This window comes from Mustela erminea, chromosome 18 (assembly GCF_009829155.1).
Source record: "Mustela erminea isolate mMusErm1 chromosome 18, mMusErm1.Pri, whole genome shotgun sequence".
In the NCBI taxonomy this organism is placed as follows: domain Eukaryota; kingdom Metazoa; phylum Chordata; class Mammalia; order Carnivora; family Mustelidae; genus Mustela; species Mustela erminea.
This window is the reverse complement of record NC_045631.1, coordinates 29,534,885-29,558,415: the sequence shown is the minus strand read 5'-3', so window position 1 is coordinate 29,558,415 and position 23,531 is coordinate 29,534,885. Positions and strand designations below refer to the sequence as shown.

The following is a 23,531-nucleotide window of genomic DNA, read 5'->3' as shown; positions in this document are numbered from 1 at the left end:
GGGGCACAAAGAAAGATTCGTGTCTTTCTGCTTCTGGGAGCTTTCAATTGAACTGTGGAAGAAAACCATAGTCACAGGAAAAGTCCATTAACATGACGATCTGGTAAATGTTGCATGAAAAGTCATTCCTAGAAAAGTGTATTTGAGACCCAAAGAAGGAAGGATGTCTTAGTGGAGGAGAATACCCAGAAGAAGTGATTGCCAGAGTGATTTGTTTCCAGACACTTTCTAAGGAACTTGATGGGTTATTCTATTTCATGCCCTAGACAATTCTCTAAAGAAGATGTCTTTATTCCTGTCTTACAGATGTGGAAACTGAGACTCAGAGAGATTAAGTAACATAATCAAGGTCAAATCTCAAGTGACTAGAAGTCTTGAATTTGACAGCGGGTGTGTTGGACTCCAACTGTGTCCCCAGACTGGATCCCATGGAATCTTTGAAAGGCAGGTTGCATATGTCTCTGGATGGCTTTAAGATATCTCACCAATTTATATGACAGCACTAGCTTGTCAGCTGTCCACTGACAAGCCCATTAATAATAGCACGTGGCGATATGGTCTGCACGTGAGGCTCCATCCTCTGGACCCACACAACTCAGCTGGAGCCCCGAATGAGCACTTAAAGTGACTCCATGCATCTGTATCTATGATTCCTTTTCTTTAGGAGGATGGAGAGGGTGCCATGGAGCCAGGGAACCTCACGTGGGTATCAGAGTTTGTCTTTCTGGGGTTCTCAGAGACTCGAGAGCTCCAGCTCTTCCTGTTCCTGGTTTTCCTGTTTGTCTACACCACCACTGTTGTGGGAAACCTCCTCATCATGGTCACGGTGACCTCGGACACCCGGCTCCACACTCCCATGTATTTTCTGCTCCGAAATCTGGCTGTCATAGACCTTTGTTTCTCCTCTGTCACTGCCCCAAAGATGCTGGTGGACTTCCTCTCTGACAAGAAGACCATCTCCTACCAGGGCTGCATGGCCCAGATCTTCTTCTTCCACTTTCTGGGAGGTGCCATGGTCTTCTTCCTCTCAGTCATGGCCTATGACCGCCTTGTTGCCATCTCCCGGCCCCTCCACTACATCACCATCATGAACACTCAGCTCTGTGTGGGCTTGGTGGTGTCAGCCTGGATGGTAGGATTTGTCCATTCCATTTACCAACTGGCTCTGATGCTCCCATTGCCTTTCTGTGGCCCCAATGTCCTGGATAACTTCTACTGTGATGTCCCCCAAGTGCTGAAACTTGCCTGCACAGACACCTCTCTCCTGGAGTCCCTCATGATATTCAACAGCGGAATGCTGGATGTCATTTGGTTCCTTCTCCTTCTGGTATCTTACACGGTCATCCTGGTGATGTTGAGGTCTCACTCAGGGCAGGCGAGGAGGAAGGCAGCTTCCACCTGCACCACCCACATCGTCGTCGTGTCTATGGTTTTCATTCCCAGCATTTACCTCTATGCCCGGCCCTTCACTGCCTTCTCCATGGACAAGGCTGTGTCCATCGGCCACACGGTCATGACCCCCATGCTCAACCCCATGATCTACACCCTGAGGAACCAGGAGGTGCAGGCAGCAGTGAGGAGATTAGGGAGGCGCCAGCTGGTTTGTAAGAGGAGCAACAATGAGTAGGTCCCTTCTCCTTGGCTTTGTTTTCCATTTGTTACACGGAGAGAAATCTACTGTGTCTTCTGTCTTCAGAGCTTGTGGATATGGTGTGGAGGTCCTCCTAGGAGGGTGAGTTTTAAAACTAAGCAACTGACTCAGCTTTTTAGGAAGAAGGAAAAAGTCATCTTTGGTGGCTAAGGTTTATGCTGGAGTTATGAGAAGTGTTCTCATGGTTCTGGAAAGCCACACCCTTCTTTTCCTCTTCTTGGTGGATGGCTTCCTCTAATGAGGGGCTATTTCCCCAGTGAGAGCGGTTCTCGTTCACATGTTTTCCTAGCCCTTTTGGGTTGGTGTCCAGAGTGTTAGAGAAAACACAGGCCTTGAAGCTTTATGTTGGGAGCCCCTGACCCATTTCTTCCCAGACTGGTGACCTTGGAGCAGCATTCTGGCTTCTCTTGAGCTCACTGATACTTCCTCACCGCACGGGCATAGAGCAGTATCTGTCCCAGTAAGCTCCTAGATTTTTTGTAAGAGTCCAAAACGTGTAGAAGATTTTATAAACCTTACCTAGAACCTAGCAAGGACTATTGTCATTGTTATCCTTCTCCCTGACATTTCTTTCATCAGATGGGTAGAGTTTTGGAAGTGTTTGGTGGCCATTCCTCTCTGCAGGAAGGGAGGCCTGGAGAGGGTTGGGGCTGAGCTCCAGAGGGCCCCACAACATGCCCAAGAGTGAAACTGAGAGTAGAAAGTGCACCTCAGTTTGGGGACATGTCTGCAAGAAAATATTCTTATTTTCATTTGTGGTGGATGGCTTGAACTGTTATGATTCTATTACAAGTGTAGTCTCGTGAAAACATTCTGGAAAGCCACACTTTCGTTTCTGCCTTCTTGGTGGACAGTTTCCACCAAATGTTGGTACCATTTCTCCATAAGAGGTATCTACTGTCTGTATTTTGACTTCTTTTTCCAATACTCTGTTTTTGTGTGAGCCTGGCTGTTGGAAACAGCACAAGATTTCAAGGTTAATCTTTAAATGAGACACCCCTAACCTACCACTTACCAAACAGGTGATTGACCTGGGATGGTTCACGTGACTCTCTTGGCCTCATGACATCTTGTTCAATAAACTTGCTTAAAGTAATATCTGATCTCCAAACTCCACATTTATCGTAAGAATCAAATAAAAAAATTGTGTGAGATAACATTGGGTAAACCATGTAACTATTTTTTTCCAGTCTTTTTCCAATGCTTTTATTTTATTTTCAAATTGGAAAATATCATTGATGTTCAGAGTATTTCCTCTTTACATTTTCAGTGTAGGGTAATAATTGTTACAAACAAAAGATTGTGTAAAATACATAAAAGAATATGTAAAATACATGTAAGTTATAAAATATTATAGCATTATGAAAGCTCCCGTAAAGACTACTTGATTCAAGAAATAGAAGTTACCAGTAACTAATACTCAGAGGGTATTCACTCACTCCTCCCCAAAATAAACCATCTTAAATTTTGCATTTGCCATCATATTGCTTATAAAAACATTTTTATCACAGTTTTACATATTCAGTATATTGCTTTGTTTTGCTTATTTTGGGCATTATGAAAATATCCTACTATACATAATATTCTGGAATTTGGGTTCTTTTTTACTCAACATTATATTTTTAAGCTTATTTGGGGTTTTTTCAGGTTTATTGGGGTTTTTTTGTTTGTTTTTTGGTTTTTTTGCTATTGCCGACATTGCTATTTTCAATATTCCTCTGTCTCCAAGTGCCTTTGTGGAGGAGCTATGGGTTATATATCTTGTAATGGGATTGCTAAATTTTGAGATCTCCAAACATACAACTTTAAAAAATAGTGCCAAATTGTTTCCAAAAATTGTTGTGCCCATTACATGTTCATAAGTAGTGTCTAAGTGTTCCCATCAGTTCACATTCTTCTAACAGTTGATATTGTCAGACCTCTTAATTTCTGCAAGTTTGGTGGGTAAAAAGTATTTCTCTGTAGTCTGTAGAAATTGGTACTTCTCTCCTCCCTAATGTTTCTTTCTATGTTTTTATTGCATTCACTTTTCCCATGAAAGCCCTTTGTTAATCTTTCTCTTGACTTTTTCTAGTCAATGTAGGAATTCTCCTATCACTGGGTTACTGCTCTATTTTCAGTTACAGCATTGCAATATCTTCTTGCATCTTGTGGTCTGTCTTTTCTATATGGGGTGTTGATTTTAATGTAGTCCAGTGTATCAGTCCTTTTGTTTTAGTATTAACTCTTAATGATACCTATTTTGATATTAACTCTTACTGATATCTTATATTAACACTTACTGATATCTCATATAGAGGACAGAAAGATATTTTACATATTTCTTTTACTTTAACTTAAACATTTTCTTAACTTTAAAAATTAGGGGTGGCCTGGTTGGCTCAGTTGGCTAAGCAATTGATTATTGATATTAAAAAAATTTTTTTAACTTCTTGAAAAATCTCAAACTTAGAGAAAAGTTGCCAGTGTAGTATATAGGACTTTATTTTTGGAGGCTTGAGAGTAAGTAGCCAACCTGATGCCCACCATTCCATAATACTTAAACATGCATTTTCTGCAGACATTTTCTTACAGAACTGCCATACCATCATTAACATTAATGCCGTAATAATACATTGCTAGAATCCAATCTTCAGCTTCTATTCAAGTTTTGCCAAATGTCAAAGTTGTACGGAAAGCTGTATGGAAAGAGAATCTGGTTCAAAACTGCAATTTGTATTTCGTTGTCATGTCTTTTTAGGCTCCTTGAATCTGGAAGAGCTTCTCCTTGAATTTAGTTATCTTGCCACTTTCAAAGATTACAGGCTAGTGATTTTGTAGAATGTCCCTTGATTTAGATTTTTCTGATGTTTCACGGTGATTAGACTCGGGTGATGCATTTCAGTGACTTTTTCAGGGACATCCCATAAATCATGCTGTGTTCTTATTACATCTTAAGTAGTGCAAGTGATTTCGCTTTGTCCCATTACTGCTGTCCCATCACTTTGATTACCTGTTAGGCTTCTCACCTATTTTTTTTTAAATTAAATTTTTTTTCAGTGTTCCAAAATTCACAGTTTATCCACCATACCCAGTGCTCCATGCAAACGTGCCCTCCTTAATCACCACCACCAGGCTCACCCAACCCCCCAACCCCCTCCCATCCAAAACCCTCAGTTTGTTTCTCAGAGTCCACAGTCTCTCATGGTTTGTCTCCCCCTCCGATTTCCCCCAACTCACTTCTCCTCCCCATCTCCCAGGGTCCTCCGTGTTATTCCTTATGCTCCACAAGTAAGTGAAGCCATATGATAATTGACTCTGCTTGACTTATTTCACTCAGCATAATCTCCTCCAGTCCCGTCCATGTTGATACAAAAGTTGGGTATTCATCCTTTCTGATGGAGGCATAATACTCCATTACATATGGACCATATCTTTTTTATCCATTCGTCCATTGAAGGGCATCTTGGTTCTTTCCACAGCTTGGCGACTGTGGCCATTGTTGCTCTGAATATTGGGGTACAGGTGGCCCTTCTTTTCACTACATGTGTATCTTTGGGGTAAATACCTATTCTCCTGAAGCTTTTTCAAAAGGTAGAAACAGAATGAAAACTTCTAGACTCTTTATGAAGCCAGCATTACCCTGATCCCCAAACCAGGAAAAGACCCCACCAAAAAGGAGAATTTCAGACCAATATCCATGATGAATACAGATGCTGAGATTCTCAACAAGATCCTAGTTAATGGGACCCAACAGTACCTTAAAAAGATTATCCACCATGACCAGGTGGTAGTTATCCATGGGATGCAAGGGTGGTCCAACATTTGCAAATCAACCAATGTGAAAGAACAAATCAATAAGAGAAGAGAGAAGAACCACATGGTCCTCTCAATTGATGCAGAAAAAGAATTTGATAAGATACAGCATCTGTTCCTGATTAAAATGATTCAAAGTATAGGGATAGAGGGAACATTCCTCAACTTCAAAAAAATCTATCTATGAAAAACCCACAGCAAATATCATCCTCAATGGAGAAAAGCTGACAGCCTTCCCTTTGAGATTAGGAACATGACAAGGATGTCCATTCTTGCCACGGTTGTTCAACATGTACTAGAATTCCTAGCAACAGTAATCAGACAACAAAAAGAAAGAAAAGGTATTCAAACTGGCAAAGAAGAAGTCAAACTCTCTCTCTTTGCAGATGATATGATACTTTATGTGGAAAACCCAAAAGACTCCACCTTCAGACCACTAGACCTCATACGGCAATTCAGTAATGTGGCAGGATACAAAATCAATGTACAGAAATCAGTTGCTTTCTTTCATACACTAACAGCAAAAAAATAGAAAGAGAAATTAGAGAATCAATTCCATTTACTATAGCTCCAAGAACCATAAGATACCTGGGAATAAACCTAACCCAAGAGGTAAAGGATCTGTACTCAAAGAACATGCATAAAAAAAATTGAAGAAGACACAAAAAGATGGAAGAGCATTCCATGCTCTTGCATCAGAAGAATAAACATTGTTAAAATGTCTGTACTGCCCAGAGAAATCTATACTTTCAATGCCATCCCGATCAAAATTCCAATGGCATTTTTCAAAGAGCTGGAACGAACAATCCCAAAATTTGTATGGAACCAGAAGAGACCCTGAATGGCTTCTCATCTTTGTTATCATTTTCTCTTGAAAAATAGTAAATAGGGGCACCTGGGCGGCTGAGTGGGTTAAAGCCTCTGCCTCTGGGTCGGGTCGTGGTCTCAGGGTCCTGGGATCGAGCCCCACATCGGGCTCTCTGTTCAGCAGGGAGCCTGCTTCCTCCTCTCTCTCTGCCTGCCTCTCCGCCTACTTGTAATCTCTGCCTGTCAAATAAATAAATAAAGTCTTAAAAAAAAAAAAAGAAAAATAGTAAATATTTTGTGGGCAGGTACTTTGATACTGTCGACATATGGTTCCTTAACAAACTTCCAATTTATTCTTTTATTTATATCTATGTGGACTTGTGTTTTCCTTTTTAAAATCAATTGAGTTCTGATCTATTACTAATTTCCCCCCTATTTGGGTGGTTAGAGTCTTTCCTAGCTGGCTTCTGTGTTCTTTTTCTTCTTTGAACACATCCTTACTTTCTGGCCCAGTGATATGCCCACGCTTACCTTGTACTTCCCTGTTCCAACTCTGGAATCAAGCATTGCCTTAAAGAGTAGGGAAATACCTCCTACTCTGCTTCCTTTTGCTGAGGAATGGCCCTTAGGAGTCACTCTTTGGCTGCTTGACTTGCTCATTCCTATATCCCCAGTCATGAAGATTTACTCCAGTTTTCTTCTAAGAGTTTTGTAGCTTTAACTCTTACATTTAGGTATTTGATCTGTTGGGTCCATGGTCAAAGGAGTGAGACTGATACAAAGAGAAGGTCAAAAAAAGCTTTATTTCGCGCCAAGCACTGAGAATCAAACTGATCGGCCAGAAACATCTCTTGCAAAGAGGCGACCCCTCCCTGCCTTACAGACTAACTTTTATAGAGCAAAGGCCATGTGGTTGGGCCTGGCCACACACAAGTGGCCAATGAGATTGTAACACACAGTAGAAAGCTGCACAGTCATGCTAGGTTCCACACGGGTGGCCAATTGAATTATAATTCACCCCATAGTAACTACTTGAACTAGCCTATCACCTTGGTCAGAATTGGCACCCAAAAGGCACCCAAAGGGCGGGGTCCATACTCCTTGGTAGCTAGGGAGACAGTATGCACCCCCACCGATTGAACACCTTCACCTGGCCTAACCCACACTTGTATTTGGGCTTTGTTACCTGGAACTAGTTTTAAGTTAAGTCCCCTGGGGGAAGGGACAGGGTCAATTTAAGTTTTACTGCATAAACAACAAAATGGCTGTTCAACCGAGGTGGGGCCACTCTGGCTGAATAGGCCCTTAGAGATCCATTTCGAGTTAATTTTTGTATATGGTCTGAGGTGGTCGTCCAGCTTTTTTCTTTCATGCGGATATCTACTTGTCCCAACACCATTAGTTGAAGAGATTATTTTGCCCCCACTGAAAAGTCTTTTAAAAATCAATTGACTGTAAATGTATGGATTTATTCCTGGAGTCTTTAATTCTATTCTTTGGCATATATATCTTTTCAGTGTTTCTGTGGAGGGACAGGCCCTTGGAGTTCTCCACTCGCCATTTCCTCTGACATCACTGTATCCTTAATTTGCTAACTTATTTAATTCATCTCCCTCTATACAACCAATCTCCCATACTAGTTCCATTTCCTCACTCCACTGCAGGCCAACCCAATTTTCTTAGCCTACTCGTGCTCTCCAAAACCTCACATCCCAACATCCTGTGTGGACACCCTCCTCGCCCTGCTTGGTCTCCAACACCTGCTGTTGGACTGCACTGCTGCATGAACACGCTTCCCATCCCTTTGAAGACATGACCTTCCACATTGAGTGGTTTCCCTCTGGGGACGCTCTTGCTTGAATGCCCACAAAGGGCAGCTGCCAGGAAGACTCTGACAGCCCACACTGGGCCCATCTGCGGACACCCTATTCAGACTGCGTTTCTAGTCTACATTCAGAAGCAATTCTCTCAACTCTATTTTCCAGTTCCTCCATTATAGTTTTCATGTCTGTCAACATATTTTAATTTCTGAGAATTCTTTTTTGTTCTGTGATTTTTCATCTATCCCATCCTGTTCTTATTTTATGGCTATTATATCTTCTTGCTTCTCTCAGAGGATGCTGATTATATAAAAAGGAGATTTTTTAAAAGCTTTCTTCTGGGACATCCGGGTGGCTCAGTTGTTAAGCGCCTGCCTTTGGCTCAGGTCATGATCCCGGGGTCCTCGGATTGAGTCCCACATTGGGCTCCTTGCTTAGCAGGGAGCCTGCTTCTCCCTTCGCCTGCTGCTCCTCCTGCTTGTGCTTTCTCTCTCTTTCCCTGATAAATAAATAAATAAATAAATAAAGTCTTAAAAAAAAAAAAAAAAAGAAAGAAAAGAAAAAAGAAGTTACCCTTTAAAAAAAAGTTTCCTTCTCTTTCCCAGGCCATTTCTGTTTTCCTGTCTTTCATTTTTCTATTTATTTTATATTTGCTCTTTGCATTGGTGGTCTTCCTTAAATCCTGGTGATCTTTTTTTATCTGCATTTAAGAGTAAGACAATATAATGCTAGTTGCTACTTCCATGTATAAGTAAAGCTTTTAAATTTTGCTCAGGGATTCAGGTGGGAAGCAGCTATTTGCTGAAGGACCTTTAAGTGTTAACACATAAAGGATTACTTTTCTGAATTCTTTTCTCTAAAGAAAAATAATCTTGATTTCCTGTCTTTGGCTCATATGCTGGAATTTTGTACTGGATGGAGATGGGTGATGCATCTCAGGACTTCTTTGGAGAGAGAGATTCCTACCTGACCTCCCTCTCTCATTTACATTACTTGCATTTGAGCTGGTGACTTCTCCTATTATGAATTTTCTTTTTTAAGAGAAACTTTGCATCATTGTCATGAGTCTCTTGCTTCTGGCCCATTATGTTCATTCCTGCTCCCAGGTGCTTTATAAGACCATAACAGTCATTCCCAACTCCTTTCTCCTTGCTTGTTCCCTAATATAGGTGTTCACTTTGCCAGAACACTTAAAAGCTAAGAGTGCTCATATGTTCAAGTGATCCAGAAATGACAAATACAACAAAGGATGTGTTTGTTTGCTGGGGAGATTTTCAGAAAGATTTTTCCTCTGTGATTCAAGGCAAGTGATGCAGGAGGAGAAGGAAACTGTCCCCACCATTTTCCTCACCTCCAGCCTTTGAATGGCGTGTATGAGGATTGGAGCCATAGAGACCATCTTGGCTCATTATGGAAAGGCCAAGAGTATCACAGAGTCACTGAGGAAGTGTCTTAATATCATTTGGCCATGGGTCCCAGCTGGCTCATTGGCTTTGACTCCTTGGTTTTTCTGAATTACCTTTTTATTCTCCTCTTTCTTGTCTTATCTCTCCCCTCCCCTCCCCTCCCCTCCTCTTCTTTTCTCTTCACCTTCCTCACATCTTCAAGAGTTTTTGAACCTGGAATGGGATGGGTCAAGGCCACAGGCAAAGTTACAGCCCCTTAATGGCCCTCAGGCTTCGTTAAGTTTTTTCTGAAACAAGATGGGGTGTGAAGGAACAAAGGAGCAGGTCCCCCTCTGTCTAGTCTCCCCAACCTTCTATCTCCCCCATTCCTGTGGCCAGGAAGGCCTTCCTCTGTAGGTCACTCTCCTGCTCATCTTCTCCACTGGCTTCTCATGTCCTGTAGGATAAAATCTAAATTCATTAACCTGATTTCTCAAAGCTCTCCAGAGTCTGACCCCTGCCTCCTCTCCACCCTCATCCCCCACCCCTTCCCTGTGCACTGGCCTTGCTGAGGCACTTGGGGTTCCCGGAGTGTATGCTGTGCCATTTCACCTCTGGGCCTCTGTTCTTCCTGCCAGAAACAAACTTCTGCCCACAGACATGAACTGCCCCGTTGTTCAAATATCACCTCCTCTGGGAAGCTTTCCCCTCTCTCCCAGGCATGGCTGGTGGCTTAGCCCTTTAACCTTTGAGTGTTCCCCTGATAGAGCTGTTTCATCTTTGAAGTGAGTGCATTTATATGTTTCTGGGTCTGTTTTCCCCACTAGACTGGGCGTTGGTTGAGAGCAAAATGTGTGTCTTATTTTGGTATCCCCAGCACTGAGCATAGAGGTGGACTCAGACATGCTCTCTGGGCTTTCCTGCTCTTTAAGGAAGATAACTTCCACTCACACTAACAAACATTTGCTGAATTTTCACAGTGGGCCAGCTACAATACCTCAAAACAATAAGCCACAGTGGAATCAATTTTTAAAACAGATAAATCACCCACCATCTCACACTGAGGAATCAACTTTGGGGTTGAGAGGTGGTATAGCAGACATTCTACGGACACTTGTGTGCCTTGAGAGGAGACATATATCAACTAGAACACACATGGGTTTTCTAATTGAGAACTAAATCAGAATCATAAGGAATTAGCTAGATAATTAAATTACAGTTAATAATGTTATAATTAGTGACATCTGATAGTCAATGAGATTGGTAAAAGCCTATTGCCTTCCCCAGCATTAACACAGGCTATTTTTACAAGTGGCTGGATTTTTTTTTTTTAAGATTAATTATTTATTTGACAGAGAGAGATCGCAAGTAGGCAGAGGGGCAAGCAGAGAGAGAGAGAGAGAGGAGGAAGCAGGCTCCCCGCCCAGCAGAGAGCCTGATGCGGGACTTGATCCCAGGACCCTGAGATCATGACCTGAGCTGAAGGCAGAGGCTTAACCCACTGAGCCACCCAGGCAGCCCCAAGCGGCTGGATTTTATCATTTCATTTTTTAAAAAAGATTTTATTTATGCATTTGTCAAAGAGAGAGAGTACACACAAGCAGAGGGAATGACAGGCAGAAGAAGCAGGCTCCCTGCTAGCGCAAGGAACCCGATGCAGGACTCGATCCCAGGACCCTAGGATCAAGACCTGAGCTGAGGGCAGTCGCTTAAAAGACTGAGCCACCCAGGGGTCCCACAAGTGGGTGGATTTTAAAATGGATTCAAATGCTAAATATTGGGAAGTATTAGCTTTTTAAATCTATAGCTCTTGCATGTGGGAGAAACCAAAGTTCGAATAGAGTTTTTATATGCCAGAGGGACCTCATGTTGCTAAGTATAAATATTTGCACTGAAAGAACTCAAACCAACCTAGAAATCTCATGTAGACAGAGCAGTCTAAGAAATCATAGTTTTGATAGTACACCAAAGTTATAAAGCCAGGTAATTCCAATTATCACCAGTTCAGCATAATAAGAAAATATATGTACTTCCTATACTAGTCCTTGTACGAAAGGAAAGATCTTACTGAGTTATGCTCATATATATGGAGTATTAGGATTTTATAGATGGTCCAGTAGAATTGGATTATGGATGAGGAATCAACTCTGTGGTCTGGTTGGCAGAAAAGAGACAAAGTTTACACAATTTTGGTTTCCAAGGTCATATACAAATTTTTCCCCACCTATGACTTGCCCAAGTCAAGATCAGTTAAAACTATTTTTTGAGATAGCCAACCAGTGGTGTTGGGGATGTCGGGAGAGAACTGTTCACATGCTGGGCTGACGACCTTGAAGTGGTTCTCAAACTGTGGCCCCAGGGAAGCAGCAGCAGCAGCATCTTCTGAAAACTTGTTAGAAATTCAAGTTCTCAGGTGCCACTGGAGTCTTACTCAACGAAAATTCCACGTGGGGCTTTCTGAGTGTCAACACACCCTGCTTGCTTCTCAGGCATTCTCACGTGCGCGAACCACTGCTCTATGAAATGAGTCTTTCTGAAAATCTCAGAAAGTTGACTTCTTTTGAAGAGACTCTGTTTTTCTCATCTTGGTCTCCTAATCCTCTATTTCAGGAATCTCTACAATTTCCAACATCCTCAGTAGGGTTTCTGTTTGTTTTTTGCCCTCAAGGCAGACCTCGCAAATAGTGTTTTGAGAGACTTAGCAACTTTTTAACAACTCCCATTGTTCCCTTGCCCCTAGTGGGAATCATTCCCGCTCAGGTTCCTGAGCTCAACTGATGGTTTCTCCCTGAGAACATGCCCTCTTCCCCAGGGTCATGCCCTCTTCCCCAGGGTCATGCCCATGAGGATGCGTGTGAGGCGGCTGAGGGTTTCCTCACCTGCCGATAGGTCAGCAATAATTGGGTTCCTGAAAACACTTGTTGGAGGGTGGGCAGAATAAATAGGTGATAGACTTGACTGTGAGGTCAGCCTTGGGAAGTAATTCAGGGGGAATGTGCTGTTAAAACGGCCGCTTTCTGTTACATGTAAAACCCAGTAATGTTAGCAACTGGACATAGAACCAGCCTTTTGAGTTAGGGGCAGGGGACAAGCAACATTATTCAGAAACTCTCCACAAAATCAATTACCTAATTCTTAAAAGATTTTATTTACTTATTTGACAGAGAGGGAGGGAGAGAGCACAAGCAGAGGGAGCAGCAGGCAGACGGAGAAGCAGGCTCCCCATTGAGCAGGGAGGCCGACAGGGGGCTCGACCCCAAGACCCAGGGATCACCTGAGTTGAAGGCAGACGCTGAACCTCCTGAGCTACCCAGGCATCCCTCAGTTACCTAATTGCCACATTAATTTGACAATATTTATTGAGCATGTACACGTCAGAGCTGCTGTTCCAAGTTCTGAGGCTACTAAGATATGGAAATTACAGTGTAGTTGGTTGATGGGAGAAGATGGAACAAATAAATGATGACAGACCCACAACCGAGGGGGATTCTTAAAATATTACAAGAAGCCCAAGACATGGGAATTAATTCCGCAGGGGAGAATGGGTGAAACGGGTGCCAGAGAGGGAGAGGTCCGAGTGAGTATTGTCTAAGGCAGAGAAGCTAACGAACAGAATTCTAGGACACAAACGAGGAAAGACAAAGGAGGAAAGGAACAAAGAGGTGGCAGGTTTAAGAAGCCACAATCCATTAAAGAGCCCGTGGTCCTCGGAGGAGGAGATCCTGATTAGAAAGGCAGGCAGAGGCTTTGTTTTGACAGCCCAGAGCCCACTGGACCCGCTGCGTGGATGCTGTTTGCACAGATGCAGGTAGGTGTTTCCCCAGTGATGGGATCTACGAGGTGCTGGGCTCCGGACCAGCGCTAGTGAGCGCGGCGCCGCCAGAACATGAGCTCGGCTTGGAGTCGCGCTGAGAAGGGTCTCCAGGACGGCTGCGCAGAAGGTGGACCGGAGGGAAGGGGCATGGGTGTGGGAGGTAAGAACAGAAAGATCTCGGGGCACCTGGGTGGCTCAGTGGGTTAAGCCTCCGCCTTCGGCTCAGGTCCTGATCTCAGGATCCTGGGGTGGAGCCCCGCATTGGGCTCTCTGCTCAGCAGGGAGTCTGCTTCTCCCCCCGCTCTGCTGCTCCCCCCACTTGTGCTCTCTCTCCTTCTCTCCCTCTCTGTCAAAGAAATAAATTCTTAAAAAAAAAAAAAAGAACAGAAAGATCTCTAGTAGATAGTGGGCTGCACAGGCAGGTGGGAGAGGATGGGTACTGCGGCCAGCACACCCCCCCCCCCCGGGGCCCCTCTATCTCTCCTCCTCCGTCACCTCCTTCTCCAGCTTTGGCCCATTTCCTCCCCCCACCCTCTACCCACCATCTTCCCATTTCCCCTTCCTTCACCTGCTCTGTTCCTTCTTCTCCCTCCCTCTTTATCTTCCTTCTTTAGTCCTTCATTAATCTCCACTTCTATCCCTTTCTCCTCTGCCCTGGGATTCAGTACCGTCTTCTGAAATGGTGGTTCCTTGGAAAGAGCAAAGTGTTCTTCGAACATTATATTCATTCTGTTACTTCATGTAATGTAAGTCCCCGATGCCTCTGCTTCTCGTGTCAGGTACATTCTGGGGAATCTCACCAAGTAAAGGAACATTAGGAACACTAAGGCATGGGGAAGGAACACTAGGGCATGGGGAAGAATTCATATCCCAGGCATCCAACCATGTCCAGGGGCTCCTCTGCGCCCACCTGCATGCCCTGTAGCCATTCACCCATCTGGCACTCAACACCAGGTGCTTAACCAAGTACCATCTGTAAGCGAGGATGGGCACGAGGGACACAAATGCGTTGTGAAATTGAGACCATGTGTCTGTAGGATTCTGTTGGGTTGTGTTGCGGAGGGAAAACAGAACATAAAAAGTTCATTCACATTACGATGTGTTAAACATTGTGTGAAAAGTGACTCGGAGAAAAATTTATTTGAGACTAGAAGAAGGAAGGATGTCTTTAGAGGAGGAGATGACCCAGAGAGGGATTATCACTTATTTCCAGGCACTTTCTAGAAACTTTGCAAGTGTCATTCTACTTAAATCCTCAGAAAATGCCATAAAGTATTTTTATTCCTAACTTTTGGATAATGAGACAAACCAAGGAGATTAAGTAAACTTAATCAAGGTCAAATCTTAAGGAAATGGGACACCTGAAGTTTGACTGATGTTCTGTTGGACTCCATGTGTCTCCCCACAACTATATCACACAGAGTCTCTAAAAAGCGGGTTGCTTTAAGATATCTCATGAATGTATGTTACAGCACCAACTTGTAAACTCTCCACAAAGTCATTTAATCAGCATCTCATGTTATGGTCTACACCTAGAACGCCCACCATATAGACCTGGACAACTCAGTTCTGAGCTCCAGACACTAAAAAGGCATGTAGTCACTCCAGGCATCTATGCCTGTGGTTCGGTTTCTTTAGGTGTTTGGAGAAGGTGCTATGGAGCCAGGGAACCTCACGTGGACGTCAGAGTTTGTCTTCCTGGGACTCTCCCAGACTCCAGAGCTCCAGCTCCTCCTGTTCCTGGTGTTCCTATTTGTCTACACCACCACTGTTGTGGGAAATCTCCTCATCATGGTCACGGTGACCTCGGACACCCGGCTCCACACTCCCATGTACTTTCTGCTCCGAAATCTGGCTGTCATAGACCTTTGTTTCTCCTCTGTCACTGCCCCAAAGATGCTGGTGGACTTCCTCTCTGACAAGAAGACCATCTCCTACCAGGGCTGCATGACCCAGATCTTCTTCTTCCACTTTCTGGGAGGTGCCATGGTCTTCTTCCTCTCAGTCATGGCCTATGATCGCCTTGTTGCCATCTCCCGGCCCCTCCACTACATCACCATCATGAACACTCAACTCTGTGTGGGCTTGGTGGTGGCTAGCTGGGTAGGAGGCTTTGTCCATTCCATTTCCCAACTGGCTCTAATGCTCCCATTGCCTTTCTGTGGCCCCAACGTCCTGGATAACTTCTACTGTGATGTCCCCCAAGTGCTGAGACTTGCCTGCACGGATACCTCCTTCCTGGAGTTCCTCATTATCTCCAACAGTGGAATGCTGGATGTCATCTGGTTCCTTCTCCTCCTGACCTCCTACTCCATCATCCTAGTGATGCTAAGGTCCCATTCTGGGCAGGCAAGGAGGAAGGCAGCTTCCACCTGCACCACCCACATCGTCGTCGTGTCTATGGTTTTCATTCCCAGCATTTACCTCTATGCCCGGCCCTTCACTGCCTTCTCCATGGACAAGGCTGTGTCCATCGGCCACACGGTCATGACCCCCATGCTCAACCCCATGATCTACACCCTGAGGAACCAGGAGGTGCAGGCAGCAGTGAGGAGACTAGGGAGGCGCCGGCTGATTTGTAAGGGGAGCAACAATGAGTAGGTTCCTTCTCCTTGGCTTTGTTTTCCATTTGTTACACGGAGGGAAATCTACTGTGTCTTCTGTCTTCAGTGCTTGTGGATATGGTATGGAGGTCCTCCTAGGAGGGTGAGTTTTAAAACTAAGCAACTGGCTCAGCTTTTTAGGAAGAAGGGAAAAGTCATCTTTGGTGTCTAAGGTTTATGCTGGAGTTATGAGAAGTGTTCTCATGGTTCTGGAAAGCCACACCCTTCTTTTCTTCTTCTTGGTGGATGGCTTCCTCTAATGAGGGGCTATTTCCCCAGTGAGAGCGGTTCTCGTTCACATGTTTTCCCAGCCCTTTTGGGTTGGTGTCCAGAGTGTTAGAGAAAGCACAGGCCTTGAAGCTTTATGTTGGGAGCCCCTGACCCATTTCTTCCCAGACTGGTGACCTTGGAGCAGCATTCTGGCTTCTCTTGAGCTCACGGATTCTTCCTCACTGCACTGGCATAGAGCAGTATCTGTCCCAATAAGCTCCCAGGTTTCTTGTAAGAGTCCAAAATGTGTAGAAGATTTTATAAGCCTTACCCCTTACCCAGAACCTAGGCAAGGATTATTGTCGTTGTTATCCTTCTCCTGACATTTCTTCTCTCATCGGATGGGTAGTGTTTTGGAAATGTTTGGTGGCCATTCCTCCATGTAGGGAGGGAGACCTGGAGAGGGTGGTGGCTGAGCTCCGGAGGGCCCTGTGACATGCCTGAGAGTGAAACTAAGAGCAGAGGGTGAGCCTCAGTTCAGGGGCATGTCTGCAGGGCTCTGACAGCTTACTGCTCTCCCCTCCGCCCTCACCCCCATTTTTAGACTCCACACTTCTTGCAAATAGGATTGGGAAGATCTTTCCATGCGTTCATGCATTCATTTTTGGGAACACGCATTCAGGGCCTGTTGCAGTACTTGTGTGTAGACAACTCCTCAGCTCTGTGCTGACTCTCATTTCCCTTACCCACACCCCTTCCCCGCCTCTCCCCTGCATTGGTTTCTGCAAGTTCAGTCTTCATGTCCAAAAGCGCCCTCCCCCCACCTCCAGTTCTCCGGTGTCCCTCTCTTCCTGGACCTCATTGCTACACAACCATTGCATGTTTCCTTCACTCTCACCCTGGGCCTTTGGGGTCAGGTTGTTCTGCAGAGTTGAAGAGAAGTAGGTTTTGGTTACAGTTACAAGGGGCTACAACCCCAGCCACTTTTAATAAAAAGAGGAGGTTTAAAATTCTCCCTGAAGTTGTATATTGTGGGGCTATGAAGCTGTCAGGAGAGACACAGCTGGTGTCTCCTCCTTCCTGCCCTCTCTCTGTCCTTACCCAGTCACCATGTGTATGGCTCAGATGGGAGCCTCAACCCAAAAACCGGACCTTCCCATTCTGCTTTCTGCTTTCAGCTCAGGGTCTCTGGTTCCAATTCCAAAGCCCTATGAGAATAATGTGATGGGCTGAGATCGGGTCACATGTCCCATGTGGCTGAGGGGATGTGCAGGTCAGGTGACTTAAGCATGGCCGTCAAAGTCCATCCCTCCAGCCGGAATTGTGGGTGAGGGTTGTTCCCAGAGAATGAGCATGTGGGTGGACAGACTCCCTCCCAGGTGTGTCTGCCATGAAAGGCACAAGCAGGGTACTCCTTAAATGACACCATCCAAGGAACTTATAATTATTTATGTCTAGGCATTCCTGTTTTTATTCATCCACTAAACACCATTGAACAGCTACTTCCAATTTTGTTTTTCTGTCCTACTTGTCCTCTTTACCCCTAGGTTCTTAGGGAAACTGACTTTGTTTTGGCTGACCCAAGGGAAGAAAGGGCAGGACCCTGTGGAAGAAGGGAATCCTGTGAAGACCCATGTTCCCACAGCAGTGGCTAATCCAGTAGGAACCATTAGCAGTTGCTGAGGGAGCTGGGATGGGGAGGGAGCCGAAAGAAGGAGAAGCAGCAGCTGGGGCACCAAGGGCAATGATGCCTCCCAGAGAACCCCCCCACAGCCATGTCTCCTACACCTCATGGATGCAGGGGCGTGCAAGAAAAGGGCAGAGCCTGCCTATAAGGCCATTAGAGGTTCTCTCCGTGGAGAATTTAAAACCATAAGACTGACTGAAGGTGCTTCAATAACTGCCATGCCTGGGCAACTCTGAACAGTATCAGAGCTAAAATTCTCCCTGCCAAGTGGGTTTTCTCCACCACCCTGCCCTTCATGAACTGGAGTGTGTGTGTGTGTGTGTGTGTGTGTGTGTAGTGTGGTGTACATGAGATCTAGGGGGGACCCTGAGAAAGTGGGGGAAAGAATTAGAACTAGAGAGGGGAGAAGACCAGAGGCTTAAGATGGAGAAGAGTGTGAGCAGTGGAAAGAGAGGACCTCATGCTCTCTCTGATTCTGTGCAAATGTCAATAAAACAGCAAGGCTATGGGGTGACCGCTGAGGTGAAAGGCCGAGGGGGGAGAGAGGAGGCTCTGTCACCTATGACAGGGAATGTGCACAGGAGGCCCCTTGAGACTCTCCCAAGAATGTGGAAATGGGGCCCCCAGGCTCCTGGGCTTGCCCTACAGTGTGAATTGACAGAAAAGCAACAAAGACCAGGAGACCCATTGCCTTGCAGTGAGAACTCTCATAAGGAAAAGACACATCATTTCGTCCTCCCCACAGGTGGTGATGGAAAGAGGAAGGAAGAAGTGTGAGGAGACAGATAAGTCATAGATGGACACATAAATGATTTCATGAATAAAAGCTATGAAGGGAATGCATGGGGCAATGTGACTAGTAAGATGGGCTGTGTTACAAGATGAGATTGGGGAAGGAATTTCTGAGGAGGGGATATTTGGGCAAAGATCTGGATGGCGAGGAGTCAGGCAGACCAAGATCTGGGTGATGGGCAAGCATTCCGGATAGAAGAAAGAGCAAGTGCAAAGGTCCTGGGCTAAGAATGAACTTGGTGGTCAAAGGGAAAAGAAAAGAGAGTGTAACCAGAGTGTGGTGAACGAAGAGGATCTTGGTAGAAGGTGAGCTTTAAGATGTTGTATGAGTTACCTTCCACTGCATAACCAATCAACCCTAAACCTAGCAGCTTGAAACAAGTTGTCCTATATAATCTCTCACAAGGTCCACGGATCAGGAGTTCTGGCAGGCCATGGCAGAGACAACCTATCTCTGCTTCTTGGGCCTCCACTGGAAGACTTGAAAGTCAGTCAAGAGCACATGAGTTTCACTAGCTTATGTGTCTGGCTGTTGATGTTGGTGTCAGCTAGGAACCTAGGTGGGGCAGTTGACTGGTCTACCACAACCTGGTAGCCTGGTTCTGAGGACACGTGTCCTGGGACAGAGAGCCAGGTGGAAGCTGTGGCCTTTCTACTACTCAGTTTCGGAAGTCACAGAGCATCCCTTCTACCACATTCTCTAAGAAAGAAGTGATCCACCGAGTGTAGCCCACATTCAAAGGAGGGAATTAAACTCCATCTTTTGGATGAGGAATGTCAAAGAATTTGTGGATATATTTTTAAGTTACTATGGGTATGTAGATAAGAGCCATTTGAGGAGAGAGTTTGGATTTTATTCTAAATGCAATGAATCTTTGGAAGACTTGACTGGAGGTTGGGGTGATAGCATGATCTAATTTGTACTTCAGAAAGGACATGGTGGCTACTGGGCAGAGAATGAGTTAAAGAGGTCAGACCCAGTAGAGGGAGCTAAAAATCTGACATGGAGAAAAGAGACTTGGATTCAAGTTCAAGTTCTTGCCTTAACTGGCTGTTACCTTGGCCAAGTCTCCTAACACGAGGCTATAGGAATACCCTTTCCCATTTATATGGGATGTACCTAGGGCTTTTCCTCCCTCAGACCTGCAGGGGACAATGTTTGTTTCATGTCTCTCCTCCGTAAGATGCCCGCTCTTACTCACCTCCATAAATCCAGTGCCTCCCACAGGACCTAGAATTTGAAGGCTCTCCAGAAGTATTTGTTGAAAGAATAAAGGAACCAATACTATTGTAAATACTGGTCCTTGACACCACTTGGTGCTTTAGGGCACCAAGGGCAATGATGCCTCCCAGAGAGCCCCCCACAGCCATGTCTCCTACATCTCATGGAAGCACCCATCTCTCTGACCTTCCAGTTCTGGAGTGTATCCACCAGCCCAGCAAGCCTTCAGTGATAGGGCTGTGTCAGGAGGAGCACTGAGGGAGCATCTGTCTCCATCTCTTCTGGAATGTTCCCATGCGCATTGTGTATTGGAGTCTACAAGGCCTGACTGTAGTCAGAACTGTCATCGCTGCCTAGATGGGACATAACAAAGGCTAAGACCTGTCCTTGCCCAGAGTCCAACACCAGCGGCCAACTCAGAACAGCCCACTCTGGGGCTCCGAGGGCTGAAGGAGGCAGCAAATAGTAGCACCTTCGTGCTTGGCTACTGCTCCTTGAGGGAATGAGTGTCACTCTTTCCATGATGATATCAGAAGATTGTACCGTGGGTAGGACAGGAAGAGTGAAGAGAGAGAGCGACCCTCACCTACCACAAAGGGCCCGGCTAGTAGGCTTTCTGCCCAGGACACTGGGCGCTGGTTCCAGCCACTTGCCGTGCTGCCGAGGGGCTGGGGCCACCCCCAAACTCATCCTCCCCACCAGAGATGCTGGGGAGGCTGTGACTGGGAAGGTAGGGGGAAGATCTGCACAATCTTTCAAATCGTTGTTTGCCTTTTTAAAACCCATTTTTTTAATAGTCTCTACATCCAATGTGGGGCTTGAACTCATGACCCCAAGATCAAGAGTCGGATGCTCTACCACTGAGTCAGCCTGGAACCACTCAAGTCATTGTTCACATTTTTTTTTAAGATTTTATTTATTTATTTATTTGACAGACAGAGATCACAAGTAGGCAGAGAGGCAGGCAGAGAGAGAGGGGGGAGCAGGCTCCCTGCTGAGCAGAGAGCCCGATGCAGGACTCAATCCCAGGACCCTGGAATCATGACCTGAGCCGAAGGCAGAGGCTTAACTCACTGAGCCACCCAGGCGCCCCAATTGTTCACATTTTTAAAACTCCTAAATTGTATGTGTCCCAGGCAAGAGACTATTGTGTTCAACAGAATGTGTAAATTTCTACAGCATTCAGGCATTTATTCTTTCTAGATGTATTGAGATGCCAGGAGGCAAAAATGGATCTGTGTGGGCCCTCTCTTGTGGAGACTGTTGGAGGTTTTGATTGAGCGTGTGAAGACAAGGGGGATGAGGGAGGGTGCAGCTCTCCCTCTCAGGCTCTGGGACCCAGCCTCTACCCCTTCGTGCTCCTCTCTATCTCCCCTTGCCCGTAGTGGCTTCCATCCCCCTCCCCCACAGCTGGACAGCCTCACCCAGCAGGGAGCCTGGAGTACAGTGGCCTCCAGGGTGGTTTGGCAGACTGCCCTTAAGTCCAACTAAGGGGCCACCAGGCCTGTGGGCTCAGGCCCAGGTCACCTTCCCAATCTGTCACACCTGCTTGGTGTGGGTGCTTGGGAGAGAAGTGCTTGGAGGAGAAGGAAACAGCTTGTTGAGTAAGTAAGGGTTGACATCCCCCTCCCTGGCTCCAAGACCATGACAAGTTTGCACTCTACCTTGACCATAAAACTGAGGTCTCAGGTGGCAGCACCTGCCTCATAGGGTTGCAGTGAGGACTCAGGTGAGCAGAGTAAAGCACAGAGCCCAGGCTGGCAAATGACAAGGACAGCTGAGTCCTTGACTGACTGAGCCACTGCCTGGCCACAGTTTCCCCACAAGCATCAGGGTCCTGTGGGTCATATGTCCCACTGAGCCCCTCTCACTCACTATGTTGCTGCTTCGTCTGCAAGTCCACAACCCTCCTTCCCCTGCCCCCAGTCCCTGCCCCTGGGAGTTTCCAGTCCAATGGAAGAGGCGAGGTACAGCTCTCACAGAATGCCAAGGCAGGAAGGAGGAGAAGGGAAGGGCGCTTGCCCTCAGCGGACCCCCCAGTTTGGACCTTTGCATCTCTCAGGTGCTCACCAGAGAGTGCTCCTGCCTTCTGAACATCCCCCCTCATTGCTAACTAGCAGATCAGAGAGGTTAAGCCCTTACCCGAGGTCACAGAGCCAGCATGGTACAGGGCTTCCAGACCAGCTCTCCAAGGACCCACAGTAGGTTTCTTCCAGCCTGCTCAGGAGAGTCTTCAGCTCTAGAGCACACCCGTGCACACCCGTGCACACACTCCTGGCCCACTCTGGCCTCTGGCACAGTGCCCAGTCCCCGCATTTTGAGCCAAGCACCTACTTCCTGCAGACCTCAGTGTTCCTATCATGCGAATAGGGCCAAAGACCCCATTCCCAGACAGCCCGGGAACAGGAGCAGGCTCAGCAGGCCCTAAGCCCTGCCCCACTGCAGCTGTCTCCATGGGGGCCGTTGGAGCCAAGCAGATAAAGAGATCCAATCAGGCCAGCAGCTCCACCGTGGCTGGGGGACGGTTCTTATGTAAGTGGTTGCAGAATCTTGAGGTTTTGAGATAGCCAGGGGAGGGTGGGCGGGAAGGTTCTAGGGTACTGCAGTGAAAAGAAGCCAGGAGCCAGGGAGGGAAGGCTCCCTTATGGTCCAGGGTCTGGGCCTCAACCTGGCAGGGCCAGGCCTACAATAGCATTCCCTAACCCAGAGCCGGCCCAGCCCAGGGAGATAATGTCGCCGACCAGGGACACCGGGTCCTAAATGAGGAAAAGGCACAAACGCCCTCCCGGACCCAAGAGCTGGGATGGGCAAGGTCACAGCAGATGCCACCATTCCACAAACCCTTGTTAAGGCTTTACCAGGCCTCGGGTGAGCAATAGAACAGACACATACAGACCTACTGGGGGATGGAGCTTCATCGGATCCAACCACAGAAATACGTGTACAGTTACAAGCATGTTAGGTTCTATGAAAGGAGCTGTAAGCAGCAAACAAGAAAACCCGGCCATTTGAGTTCTGGCTGGTGGGGCTGGGGCAGGCGAGACTCAGGTGGGGCCTGGAGGGAGGGTAGGAGTCACCAGGCACAAAAGGAGAAGGGCCGTCATGGTTGAAACCCACAGTAGGTGGACATAGGCCTGTTGCAGGAGCTGAAAGCCAGCGGGTTTAGAGGACAAGGAATAGAGAGAGGAGATAGGGTTCTGGGGCAGGGGGGAGGGGGCTGGAACCTGACTGTGTGAGCCCCCGGGGCTCCTTCCTTAGGAGACACTGTATGGAGAGCCAAGATGAGTCAGCAGAGGGGACAGAATGCTTGTGGGACCAGTGGTGCCACGTCCTCCAGGGCCTCATACTCGATGACCACCAGCGAGCGAGGGAGAGCAGTTGAGGGGCTGACCCTCAGGGCACCCCTACCTTGCTCTGGCCCCCTTATTCTCAGTCTCCACCAGCCCTGTCTCCTCCTGTCATCCAGGCTGTCTTTTCGGTGGGGTTAGACAAATCCTTCTCTCCTGTATGGCTCAGGCTTGGACTCTCATTTTGCCCATTTCCCTTTCAGAGGAGGGGCTCTCCTGCTCAATCCCCAGCCTCTGAGGTCCAGGCGGGCCATAGCCTGTAAAGAGCCTGGCCCATCCCCAGCCGCAAGTTCTGGACTCCACATATGGAGGGAAGAACTCACCTGCTCCTGGCAAGGAGCCAAGCTTTCCAAACACCCAACCCTGGGGGGGCATCCCACTCTGATGTCCTCAGCAAG

The 23,531-nt window shown here is 46.5% G+C and overlaps 2 protein-coding genes across 2 annotated transcripts; both read left to right on the top strand.

Moving 5' to 3' along the window:
• The first annotated feature begins 508 nt into the window (after window positions 1-508).
• Window positions 509-1,627, top strand: LOC116578191 (olfactory receptor 4D2-like). The gene has a single exon (XM_032322231.1). The coding sequence runs from the start codon at window positions 683-685 to the stop codon at window positions 1,625-1,627; it is 945 nt and encodes a 314-aa protein (XP_032178122.1). The 5' UTR covers window positions 509-682.
• Window positions 1,628-14,925: 13,298 nt separating this feature from the next.
• On the top strand, window positions 14,926-15,902 carry LOC116578216 (olfactory receptor 4D2). The gene has a single exon (XM_032322277.1). It carries the CDS (start codon window positions 14,929-14,931, stop codon window positions 15,871-15,873), a length of 945 nt encoding a protein of 314 aa, XP_032178168.1. The 5' UTR covers window positions 14,926-14,928; the 3' UTR covers window positions 15,874-15,902.
• Window positions 15,903-23,531: the final 7,629 nt, after the last annotated feature.